Source organism: Lethenteron reissneri, unplaced genomic scaffold (assembly GCF_015708825.2).
Source record: "Lethenteron reissneri isolate LAM-NWPU_2019-01 unplaced genomic scaffold, ASM1570882v1 scaffold_1639, whole genome shotgun sequence".
Lineage (NCBI taxonomy): Eukaryota > Metazoa > Chordata > Hyperoartia > Petromyzontiformes > Petromyzontidae > Lethenteron > Lethenteron reissneri.
In genome coordinates, this window is record NW_026891376.1 from 5,604,500 (window position 1) to 5,625,236 (window position 20,737).

The 20,737-nt window shown below is 51.0% G+C and overlaps 1 protein-coding gene across 2 annotated transcripts in view; it reads left to right on the forward strand.

The window, feature by feature from the left end:
- The window catches only part of LOC133362992 (TBC1 domain family member 10A-like), a 29,076-nt gene extending 10,290 nt beyond the window's left edge, over positions 1-18,786 (forward strand). Inside the window, exons 4-9 of one of the 2 annotated variants that reach the window (XM_061581977.1) lie at positions 380-486; positions 3,312-3,426; positions 12,167-12,232; positions 13,199-13,391; positions 14,168-14,367; positions 15,186-18,786. In XM_061581977.1, coding sequence (XP_061437961.1) covers positions 380-486; positions 3,312-3,426; positions 12,167-12,232; positions 13,199-13,391; positions 14,168-14,367; positions 15,186-15,281 — 777 coding nt within the window. In that variant the 3' untranslated portion in view covers positions 15,282-18,786. The remainder of the gene's footprint in view (positions 1-379; positions 487-3,311; positions 3,427-12,166; positions 12,233-13,198; positions 13,392-14,167; positions 14,368-15,185) is intronic. The other variant, XM_061581978.1, reaches the window with a different exon arrangement.
- The last annotated feature ends 1,951 nt before the right edge of the window (positions 18,787-20,737 follow it).

The window sequence follows — 20,737 nt, forward strand, 5'->3', positions numbered from 1 at the left end:
GTGGCAAACAGCAATTATTGTTGTTGTATATTTGTGTCTGTGTATATCATGGGGAGCGGTGGTGTCCACTTAGTCCTTCATTCAGCTGTGCACTCAGCTGTCCACTGGGCTGTTCAATCAGTCCTCCACTCAGCTGTCCACTCAGCTGTGCACTCAGCTGTCCACTCTGTCCTCCACTCAGCTGTTCACTATGTCCTCCACTCAGCTGTCCACTCAGCTATCCACTCGGCTGTCCACTCAGTCCTCTCCTCAGCTGTCCAGTCAGCTGTCAACTCAATCCTCCACTCAGTCGTCCACTCAGCTGTCCACTCAGTCTTCCACTGACCTATCCAATCAGTCCTCCACTCAACTGTCCACTCTATCCTTGGTGTCTCCGCAGGAGCTTGCGTCTGCGCCGGGCGACCCGCGTTGGGTGGAGGCGATCGAGAGAGACGTCCACCGGCAGTTCCCCTCGCACGAGATGTTCACCACCATGGGTGGATATGGGTACATGCACACACTCATACACCTACACACACCTACAAAAAAAACACAAAGGTCCCCCGTTTAGCATGTAACAGACTTTTGGGGCAAGTTTTGTTAGCGAGCACCTATAAAGACCGGAATGGCACACCAAGGGGGTGGGTGGCCAGGACCACTCCCGTCCGCCTTTGTCTCCCCAGTGGTGATGTTTCCACACCTCACCAGGTATTCATTTGAAGGTGACCTAGGGGAGGCCCAGTACCAGTTCAAATAATCGTAACTGGTGTTGGCCGTGAGCGGGAATCGTACCCAGGTCGCCAGGTTCGTAACGCAGTGTGCTAACCACTACGCTACCGCTCCCCAGACACACACCCACACAACAACAACTGGCATTTTCCACTAAGTGGTGGTGACGTCACCATGGCACTTGTGCCAGGCTAAGTGCACTTTAAGGCCACATGAAGTGTTGAACACCCGGAGGCAGGAGGTCACGTTACACACCCAGGTGCCATGGGTTCACTGACTGAGATGACCGGCTGATGCACCACCTCTGCTCCCTGCAGCAGCGCAGTTCAGCAGCAGCGCCTCCAACATCTCCTCTGAGTGAGCAGCAATCACCAGATCATCGGTGTACATAGCATAGTTGACCAAGAGGGAGCCATTCTTTGACCGCACCCGGGCATCGATCAGCCTCCTATTGTATCTGTACGAGATGGAGATTCCTCCAGTACAGCTATTGAAGGCTTCACGAATTACGTGGTCGAAATAGATGTTAAATAATGTGGGAGCCAGAGGACATCCTGTCGCCACCCCAAGGTGTACAGGGAATGGTTCCGACTCCCGGCCACGTAGTTTTACCCGCTCACCATCATGAAGGTCCTTAATGATTGTGAGCAGAGAGTCAGGGACTCCGAAACACGAAGAACAACCCAGAGCCCAGGCCTATTGATGGTATCATAGGCCTTGACCAGGTCAATAAAGCAGAGATGTAGGTCCTGTTGGAATTCCTTATACCTCTGTTGTAGCAGACGGACAGATAATATGGGATCTTTGCAGGACCGCCCTGGTCTGAAACCACATTGGGGCTCCGCAAGCCTCTTCTCAGCGTGCCTGGCAAGGCAATGTTGAATAATCCTCGCCAGGACCTTTTGTGTAGTAGTGCAGTGTATAGTAGTGTCCTGTGTAGTAGTGTAGTGTATAATCGTGTAGTGTAAAGTATGTTATTGTAGTATATAGTGTAAACTAAAGTAGTGTCGTGTTTAGTAGTGTCGTGTGTAGTGTATCGTCGTGTAGTGTATATTAGTGTCGTGTTTAGTGTATAGGACTGTAGTGTATACAGTGTTGTGTGTAGTATAGTGTATCGTGTAGTGTTTATTACTGTTGTATAGTATATAGTGCAGTGTATTGTAGTGTAGTGTGTAGTCGTGTAGTATAGAGTAGTGTCATGTATAATAGTCTGTATGTACATTTAACTTCTTTGACACTGTACGTCGCCAACCGTGATAATCGGAGGTGCATGGGAAGGACAACAAACTAAACACAGCAACAAGCAGTTGTAAAGAAACGAGTTGGCACGGGGGAGAGTTGTCTCAATGTAGTATAGTGGTGTAGTGTATCGTCGTGTATAGTAGTGTAGCACAGTATAGTGAGTAGTGCATTGTGTAATGGATTGTAGGGTAGTGTGTAGTATTGTCCAGTGTAGTCGTGTAATGTATAATAGTGTAGTGTATAGAGTAGTGTATTGTATAGTGCATGTATGTAGGTACTGTATAGTAGTGTAGTGTGTAGTGTATAGTTTCGTAGTATAGCATATAGTGTAGTGTATAGTATTCTAGTGTAGTATAGTGCAGTGTATCGTAGAGTAGCATAGTATAGTATAGTGAGTAGTGTAGTATTGTACAGTGTAGTAGTGTAGTGTATAGTAGTGTGTAGTTTATAGTATAGTAGTAAAGCGTTTAGTGTAGTGTATAGTACTGTAGTGTAGCATATAGTGTAGTGTATAGTGTAGTAGTGTTGTATGTAGTGTATAGTAATGTAGTGTAATGTGTAGTGTATAGTACTGGAGTGTATAGTGTAGTGTATAGTATTGTAGTGTAGTATATAGTGGTGTAGCGTATAGTGGAGTGTGTAGTATTAGTGTAGTGACGTAAATGGAGTCACTATGGCATTTAGCGCCAGCTACTGTCACAAGAGTGGAATTGTGCGTCTTGAGCCTCTGTCTGGTACCAGAGTAGGCATGGCATGGAAGCGGGCCGTAGGGGGCATGGTTCTGGTGACAGTCAGAGAGCGGGCAAATGAGGACGTGAGATTCTGGGTGAACTCAAGAGGGCGCGTGACCGGGACAGGTTAGCGAGGGGGCTCAAAGGGTGGCTTGAGGGGCACGTGATGCTCGGTCGAGAACCCTCTGGTGAGATCCAGAAGGGGCGTGGCCGAAGGTGGAGCGAGGCCACGCTTGGGAGCATAAAAGGGAGGTCCCGAGAGCAATCGCAGCTGTCTGTTGGAATGGAACCCATCGGTGCTACGTCTCTTTGATCCTCGGTCCTCGGTCTTTACGCTTGGCATCGTGGGTCAGGCAGTGTGTTACTGACTAACCCGGTTATGTAGTTACCTCATTGTGGTCTAGTTAACCGTGTAGTTATCACCTATATGTAGAACCCGTTGTTACGTTTAAGTAGTAGCCTTGTTGGGGCCGTGTAAGAAACGTGTTGCCTCCCAGTTCAAGAGTGTGCCTCCGTATAACCCACTACTTATTGGTATGTATATGCGTTGAACTTTTTTCACACCGCACGTAGCAAAAATCGTGCTGTGTGTGTGTCCCAACCACTCCTACCACCACCCCTCACCATCAGGCAGAGGGATCTGGCCCAGGTGCTCCGAGCATTCTCCGTGCTCTGCCCGGAGGTCGGTTACTGTCAGGCGCAGGCGCCCATCGCTGCCACCCTGCTCATGCGCATGCCAGCCGAGGTGCCAACACCCGCACATACACAAACGCACACACACGCACGCATACACACACACACACAACAACAACCGCCATGCACCACTAAGTGGCGGTGATGTCACTACGACGCTTGTGCCAGGCCATGTGCACCTTGAGGCCACGTGAAGTGTCGAACGTCCGCTGGCAGGAGGTCACGGGGCAGACCCAGGTGCCACAGGTCAACTGACTGAGAATGTCTGAAATGACTGGCTGATACACCACCTGTGCCCCCTACTGTGCCAACTTGCTGTGCTTTAGCCACCCGGCACTCCGCTCGTTGTTGTGAGCGTCGCTCCTCCGCCCTCCGTTGTTGTTGGAGGGCGACTGCCTCCAACTGCCCAGTAGCGTCCTTTACGAGCCTCCTCCACAGAGGCCGATCTTGACACCGCTGGTACCAGTCATCGGCAAGTCCACTCAGCTCCACGTCCTCCTGTACCATATCACTCCATCTCTTCTCTAGCCCATGCCGCGCCTGTTTAGCACCCTCGATCCGGCTGAACAAAAGCTGTTTAGGCATGCGATGGCTGGGCATGTGGGCTACATGGCCCAGCCAATGCAGCCTTGCCTGCCGGAGGAGTTCACCAATGGGACTTTGCCCAGATCTTTCAAGGATTTGGGAGCTCCTCACACAATCCAGCCTGGTTAAACCCAGGATGGATCGTAGGCAGGCCAGCCTGAATGTTTCTAACCGGCGAAGATGCTCCATTAGGGGGGTCCACGTTTCACAAGCGTAGAGAAGGGAGGGAATGACCGTGGCCGAGAAGACCTGAAGCTTCGTGTGGAGCGACAGACCATGGAGCTTCCACACAGCGTTACGCAACCGATGAAAAGATATTGCCGCTAGACTGATTCGGAGTGAGACCTCCACTGCCAAACCGGAGCCGGTCATTAGCACACTGCCCAGGTATGGGAAACTATCCACTCTCTCCACAACTGCCCCATCACTGATTGGGAGTTGTGGGGGTGGAGTGTCCGATAGTACAAAATACCCAGGCAGGTGCTTAGTTTGGTGGGGCTGATGGGAAGGCCCCACCTCTTAGTAGCATGCTCCAGTTTCAGCAGCAGCGTCTACAACTCCTCCTCTGAATGAGCAGCAATTGCCAAATCATCGGCATATATAACATGGTTGACCAATAGGGAGCCATCCCTTGACCGCACCCGGGCATCGATCAGCCTCCCATTATATCTGTACCAAATGGAAGTTCCCCCGGTACAGCTATTGAAGGCTTCATGGACTACGTGGTCAAAATAAATGTTAAATAATGTGGGAGCCAGAGGACATCCCTTTCGCACACCCCAAGGTGTACAGCGAATGGCTCTGACTCCCGGCCACGTAGTTTGTACCCGGGCCCGCTCACCATCATGAAGGTCCTTAATGATCGTGAGCAGAGGGTCAGGGACTCCTAAAGCACGAAGAACAACCCAGAGCCCAGGCCTACTGATGATATCATAGGCCTTGACCAGGTCAATAAAAGCAGAGATGTAGGTCTTGTTGGAATTCTCTACACCTCTGCTATAGCAGACGGACAGAAAATATGGCATCTGTGCAGGACCGCCCTAGCAAGGCGATGTTGAATAATCATTGCCAGAACCTTTCCCGGCACACAGAGAGTGAGATGCCCCTGTAGTTGTTACAGTCTGTGCGGTCCCCCTTCTTAAAGAGGGGGACCACCAGGGCATCCTTCCAGTCCTGCTGAACCCGTCCAGTGGTCCAGACTGTTGTTATGATGTCATGTAGGGCAGTCTGTGCACAAACGCCACCCTCCCTCAGTATTTCGCTTGGGAGATCATCTCTGACCTGTGCCTTTCCTGGTCTCAGACTCTGGATCGCCTTCAGTACTTCCTCAGCAGATGGCACCTCAGCCAGCCACTCACAGGGGGTGACTTCTTCCAATATTTGATGCACCGCAGCCTCAGCAGGGTCATCCTCACTTTGTGCCATGATGTTTTCCTGGCTGAGGGATTTCCCCTCCCCCAGGACCTCACAGAAATGCGCAGCAAATCTGCAAACCTGTTCCTGGGGGTCGGAGATTGGATCACCGTTTTTTCCCCTAATGATAATAATAGGTGTGGCGTTGCAGGTTACTTTTTTTATGGAGTTCAATAGGGATTTGTGATCGCGGGCCACTGAGGCAAACTCTATCTTCTCAGCAACCCGTGACCACCACCCATCCTTGCAGCGCCTCACGGCTCTCCAAACCTCCGAGCGAAGGCTACGATAAGCCTCCTCATTCTCTGACGTGGGATGCTGTAGACGATTAGAGTGGGCCTGTCACTTTTTTTCAGCCATCCTGAATACCTCTGTTAGGCAGCGTCTCTGGGGAAGTCCGGACCGCGTACCCAAAACAGCCTTTGCAGCTGCATGAGTCACAGTCCTAAACCTCGCCCATTTACCCTCGACCTCAGGAGGAGTGGGGGACGATGCCAACCCCAGCCGCAAGCAATGATGAAATTATCAGCTAACTGAGACGAGGCCACCTTAGGTTGGAATGGGGTCCTGGGTGTACACCCACCACCGGAGTGGAAGAATGGCAGGCGCATCTTACAGATGACTAGTCGATGGTCAGAGGGCAGATCAGTTCCATGGTAGGTCCTGGTGTCCGGCAAAACAACCCCCTACCTCCTCGCGGTGCCGGACGAGCAACGCTTTCGTGTATAGTGCTGTGAGGGCGGAATGGCCAATTCCGATTGGCCTTTCTCCTCATGCCGTCTGTGACCACCACAGTGGCTAAATGGGGGCTCTGGACGGGTGCGAGGGGCTGGTAACTAACCCCTCCACCTTAAATAAATTACCACTAAACCACGACTGAAATACGCACACACACACGCATGCACACACGCACATGCACACACGCACATGCATACACATACACACACGCATACACACCTGCACGAATTCACGCACACAAAGAAAAAGATCCCCCATGAGCCTCAACACGCTGGAAGGGCAAGTGCTGTTCGTAGCGATTATCAGCAGTGCCTATATACACACATACGCACGTATTGCCTCGATAAACTGTTGGGGCAAGTGCTGTTAGCGAGCAGTGCCTATGAAGGCCATCACTGGCACACGAGCGAGTGGGTGGCCGCCATTATCTTCCCAATTGCGATTTTTGATTCACACCACACCAGGTTCTCATTTGAGGCTGAGTCGACCTAGAGCAGGCCCAGGACCGGTTGTTCAGATGATGTATGTGTAGTGTGATGTACAGAGGCACACAAACAATGGTGGAGGCAACACTTTTATTAAACAACTTTCCCAACGGGGTAACTCTAACCGCCTCAGGTTCTATAGTAAAGTGTGGCTACCCTATCGCTATGTGAGTGCGGGTTAACTATCGACTGGGTCAGTCAGCACACATGCTGCTGACCCACGATGCCGAGCCAAAGACCGGGGCTTCCCCTTTATTCCCCTGGCTGTGACAGGAAGTGTCACTACATATGTTTGTATGTAGAACTTATTTCGCTCCGTACGTAGCCAACTGTGCTGATCGGAGGTACGGGGGGAAGGACAACAAACTAAACACATAAAGCAATTCTAAAGGAATTAGTTTGTCAATCTAGATGATGATTTTAAAGTGGCATTATAGCTCCCAGTGGCTTCCTAATATCTGAAAGAAGAACGTTCCAGACGGCCGCAGAAGTGCATCTGAATGCGGTGACCTCCGTCTTTGTTCAGTGGCCAGCCAAAACATGCACCAACCATGCTCGTCACTATGCCAACTCTGAGTTTTATCCGCCCGACAGACAGAGCTTATGCCGTACCGCATTCCGGCCAGGACAGCCCGGCTCGTTGGCCGCATCAGGCACCGGCCACCCCGGAATTCGGCGATTAATCTACGGGTCAAGGCAACACATATCTCTTTAACCTAGATGGATCAACAATCCAGTGACGGCGAACGAATCGGATGCGCACGCACTGTGGCTGGCGGACCTCCACAACCTCAACGGGGCCCTGCCAAGGGCGATGTAATTTAGGGGATGTCCCAATGGGCACCTGGGAACAATGTAGCCAAGCTTTGTCCGCCTTCCTCCACGGAAGCCCGGAACCCTGGTGTTTCTGCAAGCACTCGTTAGCCACTTGTCGGTTGGCCGAATTATCCACAGCAGCTTCCCGTGCTTCACGCAATCTGTCAAACATGACCTTCATCGAAGTAGGCATGGCGGATCCCTTTTTAGACAAGCTTAAGCCCATTTGCACGTGCATCAGGGGTTCGGGCTCCCTCGCATGCATCAAATAAAATGGTGAAAACCTCGTTGAGGCATAAGGGGCCAACCTATATGCGGCGAGGACGCCCGGAATAAACAGGTCCCAGTCTGACTGATTCACATTCACCTGGTGGCACAGCATGGACGTGAGGGTGCGATTTAAGCACTCCACCATTCCATCGGTTTGAGGGTGGTAGGGCGAGGTACGAATTTTATTTGTACCGAGGAGGTCACAGACCTCCTTGAGCAGTCGAGAAAAAAAATTCTGACTCTCGTCGGTAAGAAGCTACTCAGGGGCACCCTTATCTAAAACGTAGCCATGCAAAAAGGCATCGGTGATAGACGAGGCTGACTGATCTTGTAAGGTACTCGACCCCGACCAAAAGATACCTGTGGCCCCGCTGAGAAGTTTGGAATGGGCCTAAAATGTCAAGGGCCACAAGTTTGTTTATGCGAGATACCTGTATGGACTGTAGCGGGGGCCGATCATGCACAACTGGAGGCTTCCGACGCGTGCAATTCTGGCAGCCTTTAACAAATAGCACCACGTCACTTTCCCTGCCCCGGCCATGGAAAGTGACGCGTAAGGAGGCCATCAAGCAGGGCAACGGCTTGGACGGTCGCCGGAGTAGAGACATGGTTGCTGGATTTAACACGGCGCCACAATTTCAACAGAGAGGTATCCTCAATCTGTAAGGGAGACCATTCATCGCGAGGGAGACCCAGGCCGGAATCCGTGGGCAGCGGCGCACCTCGAAGAGGAGCCACGTCGGCCGTCGCGACCAACTGGGGCATGGAGTCAACTGGAGCCCTGCAATGACTCGAGCCAGTCGTGCATGCGCACCTACTGTCCGGTTGCAGCCTAGATAAAGCGTCCGCATTTCCATGCTGTGCCCCGTTTCTGTGAATGACGTCGAACGCATAGTCCTGCAGCACATCCAGCCAGCGAGACAACTGACCCGAAGGCTGGTCTACGCGCAAGGGGTATTGTAAGGCGGCATGATCCGTCCGAACAGTGAACCACCTGCCATACAAGTAGGGCCTGTACAGTTGGACAAAGTACACAATGGCCAGCAGCTCCCTACGGGTCACACAATAGCGTTGCTGCGTGGAGGACAACACCCGACTGCCATATGCAACAACCCTTTCGGCGCCGTCGACCACCTGGGAGAGCACAGTCCCTATGCCTGTGTCACTGGCATCCGTGTCTAACACAAAGGGCAGCAAGAAGTCGAGGTAACCCAGGGGGCAGCGCATCAGCCAGGGAATCCCAGAGCGCAACAAACGCTTCCTCCTCCTCTGTGCCCGAGTGGAATTTTTGGCCCTTAGCGGACAGCGCATGGAGTGGCTTAGCAATAGTAGCGAAATTCCATACAAAGCCACGGTAATATGACGCGAAGCCCACAAAACTGCGCACCTCTGCAACAGATGTGGTAATCGGCCACGCATGGGCACAAGCCATTTTCTCTGGGTCTATAGCGACTCCTGACGCGCTGACCACATGGCCCAAACATTTTACGGACGACTGCAGAAAATGGCACTTTTGTGGTTTGAATTTGAGGTTAGCAGCACGCACTTTGACGAAGACTGATTCTAGATGCTGCAGATGTTCGTGAAATGTGTGGCTGAAAACGATAACGTCGTCCAGATATATCAGACAGGAATCCCACTGTTGTAGCGAAATTTTGAGACCATCTCCATGAGGCGTTGAAAAGTGGCCGGGGCCGAGTGGAGGCCCATAGAAAGCCGATTGAATTGGAACTGCCCCTGGGGTGTGCGGAAAGCAGTTTTCGGTTTGGAGTCCTCATCAAATGGCAACTGCCAGAAGCCCGAGAGGGTGTCAAGCAAATCGTCCATGCGGGGAAGTGGGTAGGCATCTGCCACTGCAATTTTGTTTAATTTACGAAAATCAACGCAGAATCGGAGACCCCCATCCCGTTTCCTGACCAACACAATGGGGGCTCCCGAAGGGCTATTAGAGGGAGAGATGATGTCCGCCGCCAACATCTCATCAACCGCCAAGCGGACATGATCTTTCTCTCTGGGGCTAAGGCGATGGGAGTTCAACTGAATAGGGGGCAAATTCCCCGTGTCAATGGGATCGGACAATAGGGACGTGCGTCCGATATCGAATTTACTATGGCTAGAAACATCGCCAAATCGTTTAATAAGTGCTCGAAGTCGCTGTTGCTCATCGGGGGATAAGAGCGAATTTTCCTGGCAAAGTCTGTCAATCCAGGAGTCATCCAAATTGTCATCCCTGACTATTCCAGCCCCAAAAACGTCAACTGGCGTGGCGTCTACTGCTGACTGAGCAGGGTTCGCATGCGCCAAAACGGTACCGGCCTGTATACCAACGTGCGAAAGACCCACGTTCAAAAGCTGCAAAAAGGGTTTCTGGTCCTTCGACACGACCGTCAGAGCACCCAACAAGGAGGAAGTCCGAGATAAATAGTTAGAGGGAGTTAAGAGGACTCCCGCCTCAGGCCTTTGCAATTGCAGGGGTTTGCGCAATCTCAGGGACACCAACATTTGGGAACCCGGAGGAATCTTAATCGAATCACAAGCCAGAGCTCGTACACAGGCTGCAACAGGAGTCAGTAAGGTGGGAGAGTTTAAAAAAACTCAATGGATGGCCCGACGGCATCTCCATACAACCTTGGTCAATTAGTATTTGAGGGGTATACTGGCCAAGAAATCTGTGCCTAAGAGGCCTAGCACGGACAACGTCTTCGAGACCAGACCGGGCCCTTCCAATTCAATGTCCCCAATTGTAATGGAGGCGACAATATGACCCAGTATCCCCAAACTGCCTCCGTTTGCGGTGTTGGCTGAACTCCCGCTGGGGGCATGGTCGAGGTTGGAGGTGTGGGTGCAGTAACAGGCTAGCGAGGGAGAGGCTAGCGGAATCCTTAGTGTGAGTGTGATAGGTTAGGGGAGAATAGACTAGCGGGATATTCAGTGAGAGGTTAGCAGGGTCAGAAGCTAGCGGAGTATACAGTAAGAGGCTAGCGGAGAACAGGCTAGCGGAGCCAGAGAGAGAGCATCCGTGACAGGCTAGCAGAGTGCGGAGTAAACAGGCTAGCAGAGCAAGGGAGAGTGAGCTCGGGAGTAGCAGGCTAGCGGAGTAAGAGAGGGAGAGTTCGCGAGAGGAGTACGTGATGTTGAACGTGAGGAGCACCCGTGGGGGATGCTTCGAATAAAGTGACAGGAGAATAAGAAGTTGTCCGCGTGAATAAACACCACTACACATACATAGTACATACATACAGACTACATATATACTGCATATATACGATGCACGTACCACATACTACATGCCTACAGACTACATACAAAGTACATACATACAGATTACATATGTACTTCCTACATATAATCTACACTACTATACACTACACTACTATACACTAGACTACTGCACATTAAACTACTGTGGTGGTTGTTACGTGGAGAAAGGCGGACAGAAACACAAGGGTGTCTGCACCCACACACGGGTGTCTCCATCCACATCCGCATCGGTTAACCCTGGGGGGCCATGGGGGCGCTGTGATCCCCCATAGCCCCACCCCTCGGAGAGGATTCCTATAAAAGGCGGGGAGCCAGAGGGCTCGGGGCCAGTGTGTTAGAAGCTTACCATTGAAGACTGAAGACCGGCAGAATAGGCCCTGGAACTCCCCTGGCTCGCTGTCCTTGTCAGGGCCGAGCAGGGCAAGCCAGTGGTGCGGCCCCAAGAGCTCCAGGACCGCTGCTCTTGTAAGAGCACGGCCTGGTTAGCTGGGTGCCGGGATCCGTGATTGACCAGGGCCGGATCAGATAGCCTCCCCTAGCACTCATAGCGGAGGACTGGGAATAGGACAGTCAGAGGATAGTGCTAGGGGTGTTTCCCATTGAGTACGGGTTAAGGGGCTGTTACCCCTTCAAGTATTGTTACCGCCTTTTGGTTAAATAAAAGAGTGTGCCTCAACTACGTCGTCTGTCTCCCTGGGAACTCACTACACTACTACACACATACATGTACTACTAGCTTTACTACCCTGCTTCGCCCGGGACTTGGATTCACGATGCCCGGCCTCCTTTATCTCCCCAGTGGCGATGTTCACACACCATACCGGTTACTCGTTTGAGGCTGAGTCGACCTAGGGGAGGCCCAGGACCGGTTCAAATAATCGTCACCGGTGGTAGCCATGAGCGGGAATCGAACTCGGGTCGCCGGGTTCGTAGTGCAGCGCGCTAACCACTACGCATGCGCGGGTTACATGACAGAGATGTCATGTAACCTGCACAGTCTGGAAAGTACCCACATGGCAAATTTCAAGTTCTTTGCATGTCGGGAAGTACGCTAAACATTTTGAATAGACACACATATTCACAACTTTGCCTTTCATATATATTGAAATATACTACACTACATACTATATACAGACTACATACACATACATACTACACAAATACGTAAAAAATACATACGTACAGACTGTGTAGAGTCCAGTGCTGAATCCGTGTACCCAACAGGAGGCGTTCTGGTGCCTGGTCCAGATCTGTGAGCACTACCTCCCTGGGTACTACAGCCCTGGACTGGTCAGCACTAACACCTGCACTAACACCAGCACTAGCACATGCACTAACACCAGCACTAGCACATGTGTAATGTTAGCATTTGCAGACACACTGTTAGGAGGCAACAACTTTTATTCACACAATGCTACACCGTTACACACCTAACCCACTTCGGACAGGGCTACGTCCACCTATCCTCTCTGCACAGGGTAACTATGTATCTGGTCAAAGCAGCCGTCATGCTGTTGACCTACTTCAGACGGGATAGCTGTCTCTGGCCAGAGCAGCCCTCGCGCTGTTGACCCACGATGTCGAAGAGCGTGGACCCAGGCGACGAGCAGGATTCTTTCTACCACTGAACAGCCTCGAACCTCGTTTGAGCCTTCCCTTCTATCCTCTAACGCCCCCGCTACCCCCGCTCCTCCCTTGACCGCCCCCCCCCCTCGGCCCGTCCAGCCAATTCCTGTTCCCCTGCACCTGTTCACCCATCCTGTCACGTGCTTAACCCGAGCCGGGGTGACTTGTCCTCACGTGCCCCTATACCTCATCCCGGCCCATCACGTGCATGGTACTGTACCCTGCTAGTTATCTCCACAACACGCACAGCGCAAAGCGCCGTAGTGATCCGTATAACGTCACTACACTTGTACTAGCACTTGCATCAAATACCTGCACTAACACCTGCACTAACACCTGCACTAACACCAGTACTAGCACCTGCACTAGCACCTGTACTAACACTAGCACCAGCATTTACACCTAGACTACCACAAGCATTAGCATCTACACTAACACCAGCACCAACATGTTGTAGTGTGCCAGTGTGTATGTGTGGTTGCTGAATGTGGTTGCTGCATGATTGTGGCTGCTGTATGATTGTGGTTGTGTGGTTGCTATGATTGTGGTTGTGTGGTTGCTATGATTGTGGTTGCTATATGATTGTGGTTGTGTAGTTGCTGTATGATTGTGGTTGTGTGGTTGCTGCAGGAGGCGGTGCAGCAGGACTGTGAGCTGCTGTCCCTGCTGCTGGCGCCCCGCCTGTCCCCGCACGCTCGCGTCCTGCTGCACCGCCTGCAGCTTCCACCGACGCTCATCCTGCCCGAGTGGCTGCTGTGCGCGTTCGCACGCACGCTGCCTGCACCTAGCCTGGCGCGCGTCTGGGACATGTTCCTGTGCGAAGGTGACACGCGGTGACACACGACGTTGAGACACAGTGACACACACTGACACACGACGCTGACACAGTGACATGCGGTGACACACTGACACACATCAGTGACGCATGGTGACACACGACGGTGACACGCGAAGTTGACACACACTGACACATGACGCTGACACGCAGTGACACGTGACAGTGACACACGGTGACCCACGGTGACACACGACGGTGACACGCGACGCTGACACACACTGACACATGACGCTGACACGCAGTGACACACGGTGACACACGGTGACACACGGTGACCCACGGTGACACACGGAGACACGCACTGGTGACATGCGGTTGTGTGCCACCATGTGTCACCGCTACCCCTGCTGCAGGCGTGAAGGTCCTGCTGCACATGGTGCTACTGCTGCTGCTTCTGCTGCTGCTGTTAATTATCCTGCTGCTGCTGCTGTTAATTATCCTGCTGCCTCTTCTGCTCCTGTCAATGCTCCTGCTGCGTCTGCTGCTGTTAATTATCCTGCTGCTGTTAATTATCCTGTTGCTTCTTCTGCTGCTGATGCTACTGCTGCTGATGCTACTGTTGCTGCTGTTAATTATCCTTCTGCTAATTATGCTGCTGTCAATGCTTTCTGCTGTTGCTGCTGCTGTTAATGATGCTGCTGCTGTCACTGCTACTGCTGCCAATGCTCCTGCTGCCAATGCTCCTGCTGCTGCTGTCACTGCTCTTGCTGCTGCTGTCAATCCTGCTACTACTGTCACAGCTACCGGTACCCCTGCTGCAGGCGTGAAAGTCCTGTTGCGGGTGGCGCTGGTGCTGCTGATCGGGACCTTCGAGGAGCTCGCTGCTGCTGCTGATGCCGGGAATGCCGCCGGGAACTCCGCTGGCACCGTCGGGAACGCCAGCGACGACCTGTACTCTGTGCTGCAGGCGCTGCGCTGCCCGTCGCGCCACAACACCCACCCATCGTCGCTCGTGCCGCAGGTGTGACTCAAGACTGCCGCTCCAGTCTAGATTACAGATTCTATACTGGATGTTTGTGTGTGTGATTGAAAAGCTTTGTAGATCACCAGATTATTCCAGTCTACATTACAGATTCTGATACTTGACGTGCGTGTGTGAGCGATTCAAGAGCTTTCTAGATTATCGGATGAGTTGTCATAGATACACCCATAAAGACCCACCACTGCCAACACCACACAGTGATAGCGATTATCTTACACCGGTCCGGGCCCCCCCCCCCTAGGTCGACTCCGCCTCAAGTGAGTACCTGGTGCGGTGTGATGTGTAGTAAACATCACCACTGGGGGAGACATAGGTGGGGAGGGCGTGGCGCTGTACCACCCACCCCCTCATGTGCCACATTGGCGGCTTTAATAGGCGCGGCGCTACCCACTACTAATAGCACTTGCCCCTACAGTAACTGCATGAGCTACCTGGGGAAGCTTTGTTTGTGAGCGAATGAATGTGTTAGGGAGTGAATGTGTGAGTGGGTGAGTATGTGAGTCTGTCTCTGGGACTGGGGGAGACAAAGGCGGCCGGGCGTGGTGCTGGCCACCCACCCCATCGTGTGCTGTTCTGGCCTTCATAGGTGCTCGTTAACAGCACTTGCCCCAATAGTCCTTTAAGGCTATATGGGGGTTATTTGTCTGTGTGTGTGTGTCTGTGTGCGTCTGTGTCTATTTGTGTGTGAGTGTACATAGGCATTGCTGCTCGCTACTAACAGCACTTGCCCCAACAGTCTGTTCAGGTGACACGGGGGATCTTTGTCTTTGTGTGTGTGTGTGTCTGTCTGTGTCCAGATGCTGTCCCTGTCTCTGTCCACACGGAGGCTTCGCCGTCTCCACCTCTCCGTGATCCGCGATCGGAGACGCAGACGGAATCAGGAAGCGGCGTGAGCACCCAAACCCAGAAACCCGGAACGCGAATCCAGGATTGGAATTCGGACTCCGGAACAGGACCATGAACCGAACCAGAATGATAACTGGAGACAGGTCTGGAACAGAATTGGGACCACAACCTGAACTGAAACAGGGATCCAGGACCACAACTGGTTCAAGGATCCGGATCCAGACTAGGACCAGGACCAAAACCAGAACCAGAACTGGAACCAGATCTGGAACAGAACCAGGACCACGACCCAAATAGAACCATGACCAGAACTAGAATCAGAATAGAATCGGGTCAGGACCACAACCCGGACCGGAACTGGGACCCAGATCTGGACCAGAACCAGGACCACAACCCGAACTGGAACCAGAACCGGGACCAGAACCAGGACCTGGGACCCAGAACTGTACCTGGGGGAACAAAAAAAAAAGGAGTGAACTCTTCTTCAGTTGGGCCCAAAAATCACACCTGGCGCTCATGGAACTGGGGATAAGACCCGGAGCCGGAGTCCGGAGTCGCAATCCGGAGTCCAGAGCCGGAGGTGGAGTCCAGAGTTCAGAGGTCAGAGTTCTGGAGCTGAGAATCCACATCCATGACCAAAACCTGGAACAAGGAACTGGGGCATTTGGGAGCCCCGGAGTACGATGTTGACCCGGTTTTGAGTCAGGGGCTGGGATTTGATCTCGGCCTGGGTCCGTTGGCTAGGAGATGTTGACTACCTCACTTGGTATGCAGGAGGTTTGCGGAATATAGACCGTGACCCCGACGATGCCTGCTGCTGTATATTTGGAGTCTGCGTCTCTCTCTGCCCTTGGAGATGTTAACTACCTTGCCTGGTATGCAGGAGGTCGTGGGTTCTGCTTCTGAAATACTCTAAATACCATGGTAGCTGGGAGATGTTGACGACCTTGCCTGGTATGCAGGAAGTCGTGGATTTGGTCCCGTGACCCTGACTATGCCTGCTGCTGTATATTTGAAACAACGGCAATCATTGCCAAGTCATCAATTCCCAAGGATGAGCAAAATACCTGATCAAACCAAGGACATAAAAACCACCAAGACTCTATGGGCAACCAAAGATTTAAAAACCTGATGTCCCATTAAGACCCATAGTTAGTACAATAGGCTCTGCCACATACAAATTAGCACAGTACGTAACAAAACAAATACAGCTCTACATCTGTAGGACCTCTTCATTCATCAAAAACTCTGAACATCTCATAAATATAATTAAAGATATTAAGCTTAACCCTAAAGATATTATCATAAGTTTTGATGTGACTTCTCTGTTCACGAGGGTTCCGGTCAACGAGTCAATAAAATTACTCGACACTGGTAATTAACGCAGGTTTAGCCAAATATATTCCACGACTAGCTGAACACTGTCTAAAGAACACCTACTTCTTGTGGAAAGGTGACTTCTGTAAACAAAAAATGGGCTCTTGTTTGTCTCCTGTGATAGCGAATTTGTACATGTGTAGTGAATAACTCGGAGACGATCAGACTTGGAGGCACTTCTTTATTAACAAGCACCATCGGGTTAACACTCTTAATAATTAGTCCGTCTATGATCAGCAACGCTACTCAGTCAGGACAGATGGTAGGCTGCCTGACTGGTGACGCCCCGAGATGGTGAAGACGGAGACGATGACAAGAAGGATGGTGAAGACAACGAGAAGAATGGTGAAGACGATGAGAAGAATGGTGATGAAGACTTCAGCAGCACGACAGTGATCCCACTCCAACAACATTCCCGAGGTCCCCTACAGGGGCCCCTCTTATACTGTTAGCATGGCCTGGCTCCGCCCCCGGCCATGCCTCCTTTCTGGAACTTACTAGCAGGTTCTTGGTGTGCCCCTTCTGTGACCTTTCTCCGAGATCCCCCTCAGGTGTATATCCTGGCCTGCTGACGTCAGGACTGCTGTAAGCCGCAGATCCCCTTCGCTGCCAGCAGCCAGCGCTATGCTACTACCCTTCGCCACTGCACTACTATTCTATGCCACTACACATGGAAGATTTTGAAACCAAAGCAATAGCTTCAAGCACACTAAAACCCTCTGCTTGGTTATATATGTGGATGACACATTGGTGGTCTGGTCTCAACTCGCAAAAACCCATCCATCCAGTTCACCATGGAAATGGAAGCTGACAGAACTCTACCATTTCTGGATATTCTGCTTGGACGGGGTTTCAATGGTAAAATGACATACAGCGTTTACCAAAAGAAAACACACACTGACACCTATCTGAATGCAGAGTCACACCATCACCCCGCACAGAAATCCGCTGTCATTAAGACGCTCATTCATCAGGCTAAGAAAGTGTCAAATGGTGATAGTCTGAGAAGTTAAATTAAACATGGTAAAGAAGCACTGCAATTGACCAGTTACAATAATGCACAAATCAACAGGGCATTGAATGTCAAAACCAAATCAAATAACACGAGCATTGAAACTGCCCAAGTAATTAAAACTATTAAAATACTGTACATTGTGGGAGTAACTGATCAACTAGCTAGATGTTTGGAAAAACAAGCATCCGAGTCAGATTTGGCACAATACATAAAATACAGAAATTAATATCTGGTACAAAAGATGTACTACCGAAACTATCAACAGAAGTTGTGTACCGGATTAATTGCACTTGTGGCAAATGTTATGTTGGGCAAACAGGATGAATGATCAGCACGATACTAAAAGAACACCAAATAAATATTAAATACTCCCAAATACAACTGTCAGCAGTCGCGAAACACGTGTGCCAACAAGGACACTCAATTCATTTAGATAATGTTGAAGTTCTGTGCAAAACAAGTTACTACTGGCCAAGACTAATTACCGAATCTGTTGAAATTGAAAGAAATGCAAATAAGTGTAACCGTTCGGATAGCTACCGACTTAGTGCTGCTTGGAAGCGAATCATAAAATAAGATATTGCTTAAATGCATGCCTATACAGTCCACCATACTTGAATAGGGATTACGGTTGGAAAGGCTATTTTAGTACACACAATGGACATGAAGTACAAGATTAATGGGCTTGCAGAATGCGCATGCATAATGTACGTTGATTTATTAATCCCCCCCCCCCCCCCCACTTCGCACAAGAAGAGCAACACACGTGTTGTCATCACATCTACACCTCCACAAATCTGGCCGTCGCCTGATGAAGCTAGTTGTAATTACTGGCAAAACGTCGTACTCAGATTGTAAATGTTGTGGCTTGGCTCTCCAACACACCGGTGTGCTGTACTAGTGACGAATTGGCATGTCCTGCTTACGTGACAACCCTTACTAATTGTGACGGCTTTAACGACACATATTTACGTGATCTAACCCCAAGAAAAACCTGTATTATGGATGTATGTTTGCGTCTCTTTCTCCCCGTGGAGATGCCTGCTGTTGTATATTTGGAGTCTGCTTCTCTCTCTCTCCCCGTGCTGGTCGCATGGATTTTTCTATGGGTCCTACAGTGTTTCCGATCTACATTTATAATCGATGCCACGCGTTTAGAGTATTTGCAATAAATATCCACGTGATGATGATATCAGCCACCTGGTTGAGCTGTGTGTGAATGAGACTGAGTGTTTATATGTATGTGTATGTTTAATTTTTTTCGCACCGTACGTAGCCAACCGCGCTAATTGTAGGTACAGGGGAAGGAACAACTAGAAGCAGTTCTAAAGAAGTGGGTTTGTCAATCTAGATGATTTTAAGGTAAATAGCTCCCAGCTGCTTCCTAATATCGGAAGGAAGAGCGTTCCAGACAGCCACAGAAGCAGCCCATCTGAAAGTGCTGCGCGATGCGGTGACCGTTTTTGTTCATTGGCGAGCCAAAAGTGTAGTGTATAGCAGTGTATAATGTAGTTTATAGTGTGTAGTGTGGGCCGGTGGTTGCCTCAATCACAGGGTGACATGATGCGCCTGGGGCTGCAATCATGATTAGCTTAGGTGCATGTCCACTTGCTTGCTTGCCTGCCAGCTGCTCTGCTTGCATGCTTGCTTGGTTGCCATGTTTTGTTACCCATGCTGATAAACTTTGCAGTTGGCTAGCCATCATGGTGAAAAAGAAACCTGAGTGCATAAGTCTTCCTTACCAGGACAGAGCCTCTCCATCAAAACTTTTACTGTGCCTCCCCGTTGGTAGTCCCGTGCCACCAGGCCAAACCAGTAGGGTATCTTGGAGCTGCAGTGGTCCCCAGAGGTATCTACAACTTGCCAACCACTGCCTCACTGCCTGGTGGGTAAACTTTGGCTAGGGCAGTAAACTCTGACTCCAAATCTGTGGTGGGTACCCGCAATGGCGCTATTCAATAAACCGGATCTACAGCAGTCCTCTACAGCTTTGGCCAGAAGAAGGTCGCCGTGAGCTGCTCATGCCATCAGAGTCTGGCTGGAGTGCAGATGGTGGGCGTATGAACTGTGCAATCCTACTCTCACCTTAATCCACTCACTGCGCAGGCTTCTAGCTCCAAACCCTCCCCCCCCCCTTTTTTTAAGCCCAGCGGCGACAGTGAATGGTGGAAGGTGCAGGTCAAGGATGTGGCCAGGAGCATCTAGCCAAACTCTGCACGTAGGCAGCGATGGGGTGTAGGTCGCCAAGACATGAGATGGGACAGCGTGCTGCTCACCACTGATGGAAAATTTGGTCTAATACTTGTCTTGCACTCACTCCGGGTGGTTAGCCGCTACCATTAGAGCATCCCATTCAGCGGCTGAAACTCAATGAAATCCAAGACTCGTTTACCCCTTCAAATTGCTTCATGGAACGTCCGAAAAAACTGACAGACTGCACGGAAGGACAGCCCTCGTGGCCCATGAACTCAGGAAATACAACACCGACATTGCAGCGCTCAGTGAAACCTGCTTCCATGGAGAAGACTCTTCACAGAGGTTGGTGAGGGTTATACCTTCTGGAAGGGTGTTCCGGAAGTTGTTCGCTGCCTGTGAAAACCTCCAGCGCGTCCCTGAATGTCTTGTTGGCATAAGTGAGCCGCTGATGACATGGCACATCCCCTTGGCTGGGGGACGCTCTGCCACGCTCATCAGTGCTTATTCTCTTACGCTGTATGCAGACGATGCCAAGGAGGCCTTCTATAAAGCTCTCGACACTGCCATTAAAAACACACCACATACCGACAAGCTACTCTTCATGGGAGAATTCAATGCCAGGGTGGGCTCCGAACACCACCTAGTGATCACCAACACCCTTTTCCAGTTGAAGGACAAATACAAAAACTCCTGGCAAAACCCCTGCTCCAAGCACTGTCACCTCCTAGATTACATTATTGTCCATCACTGTGACCAAAAGGATGTACTAGTGACCCAAACCCCCAAATAAGATGCTGAAATGTCATACCCTCAAAAACCCTACTGTCATGAACAACCTGCGGCGTCTCCTCTCCACCAAACACCCCCAACCCCCCCCCCCCCGGACTCCGTCCCCAACACCACATAGACTCAGCT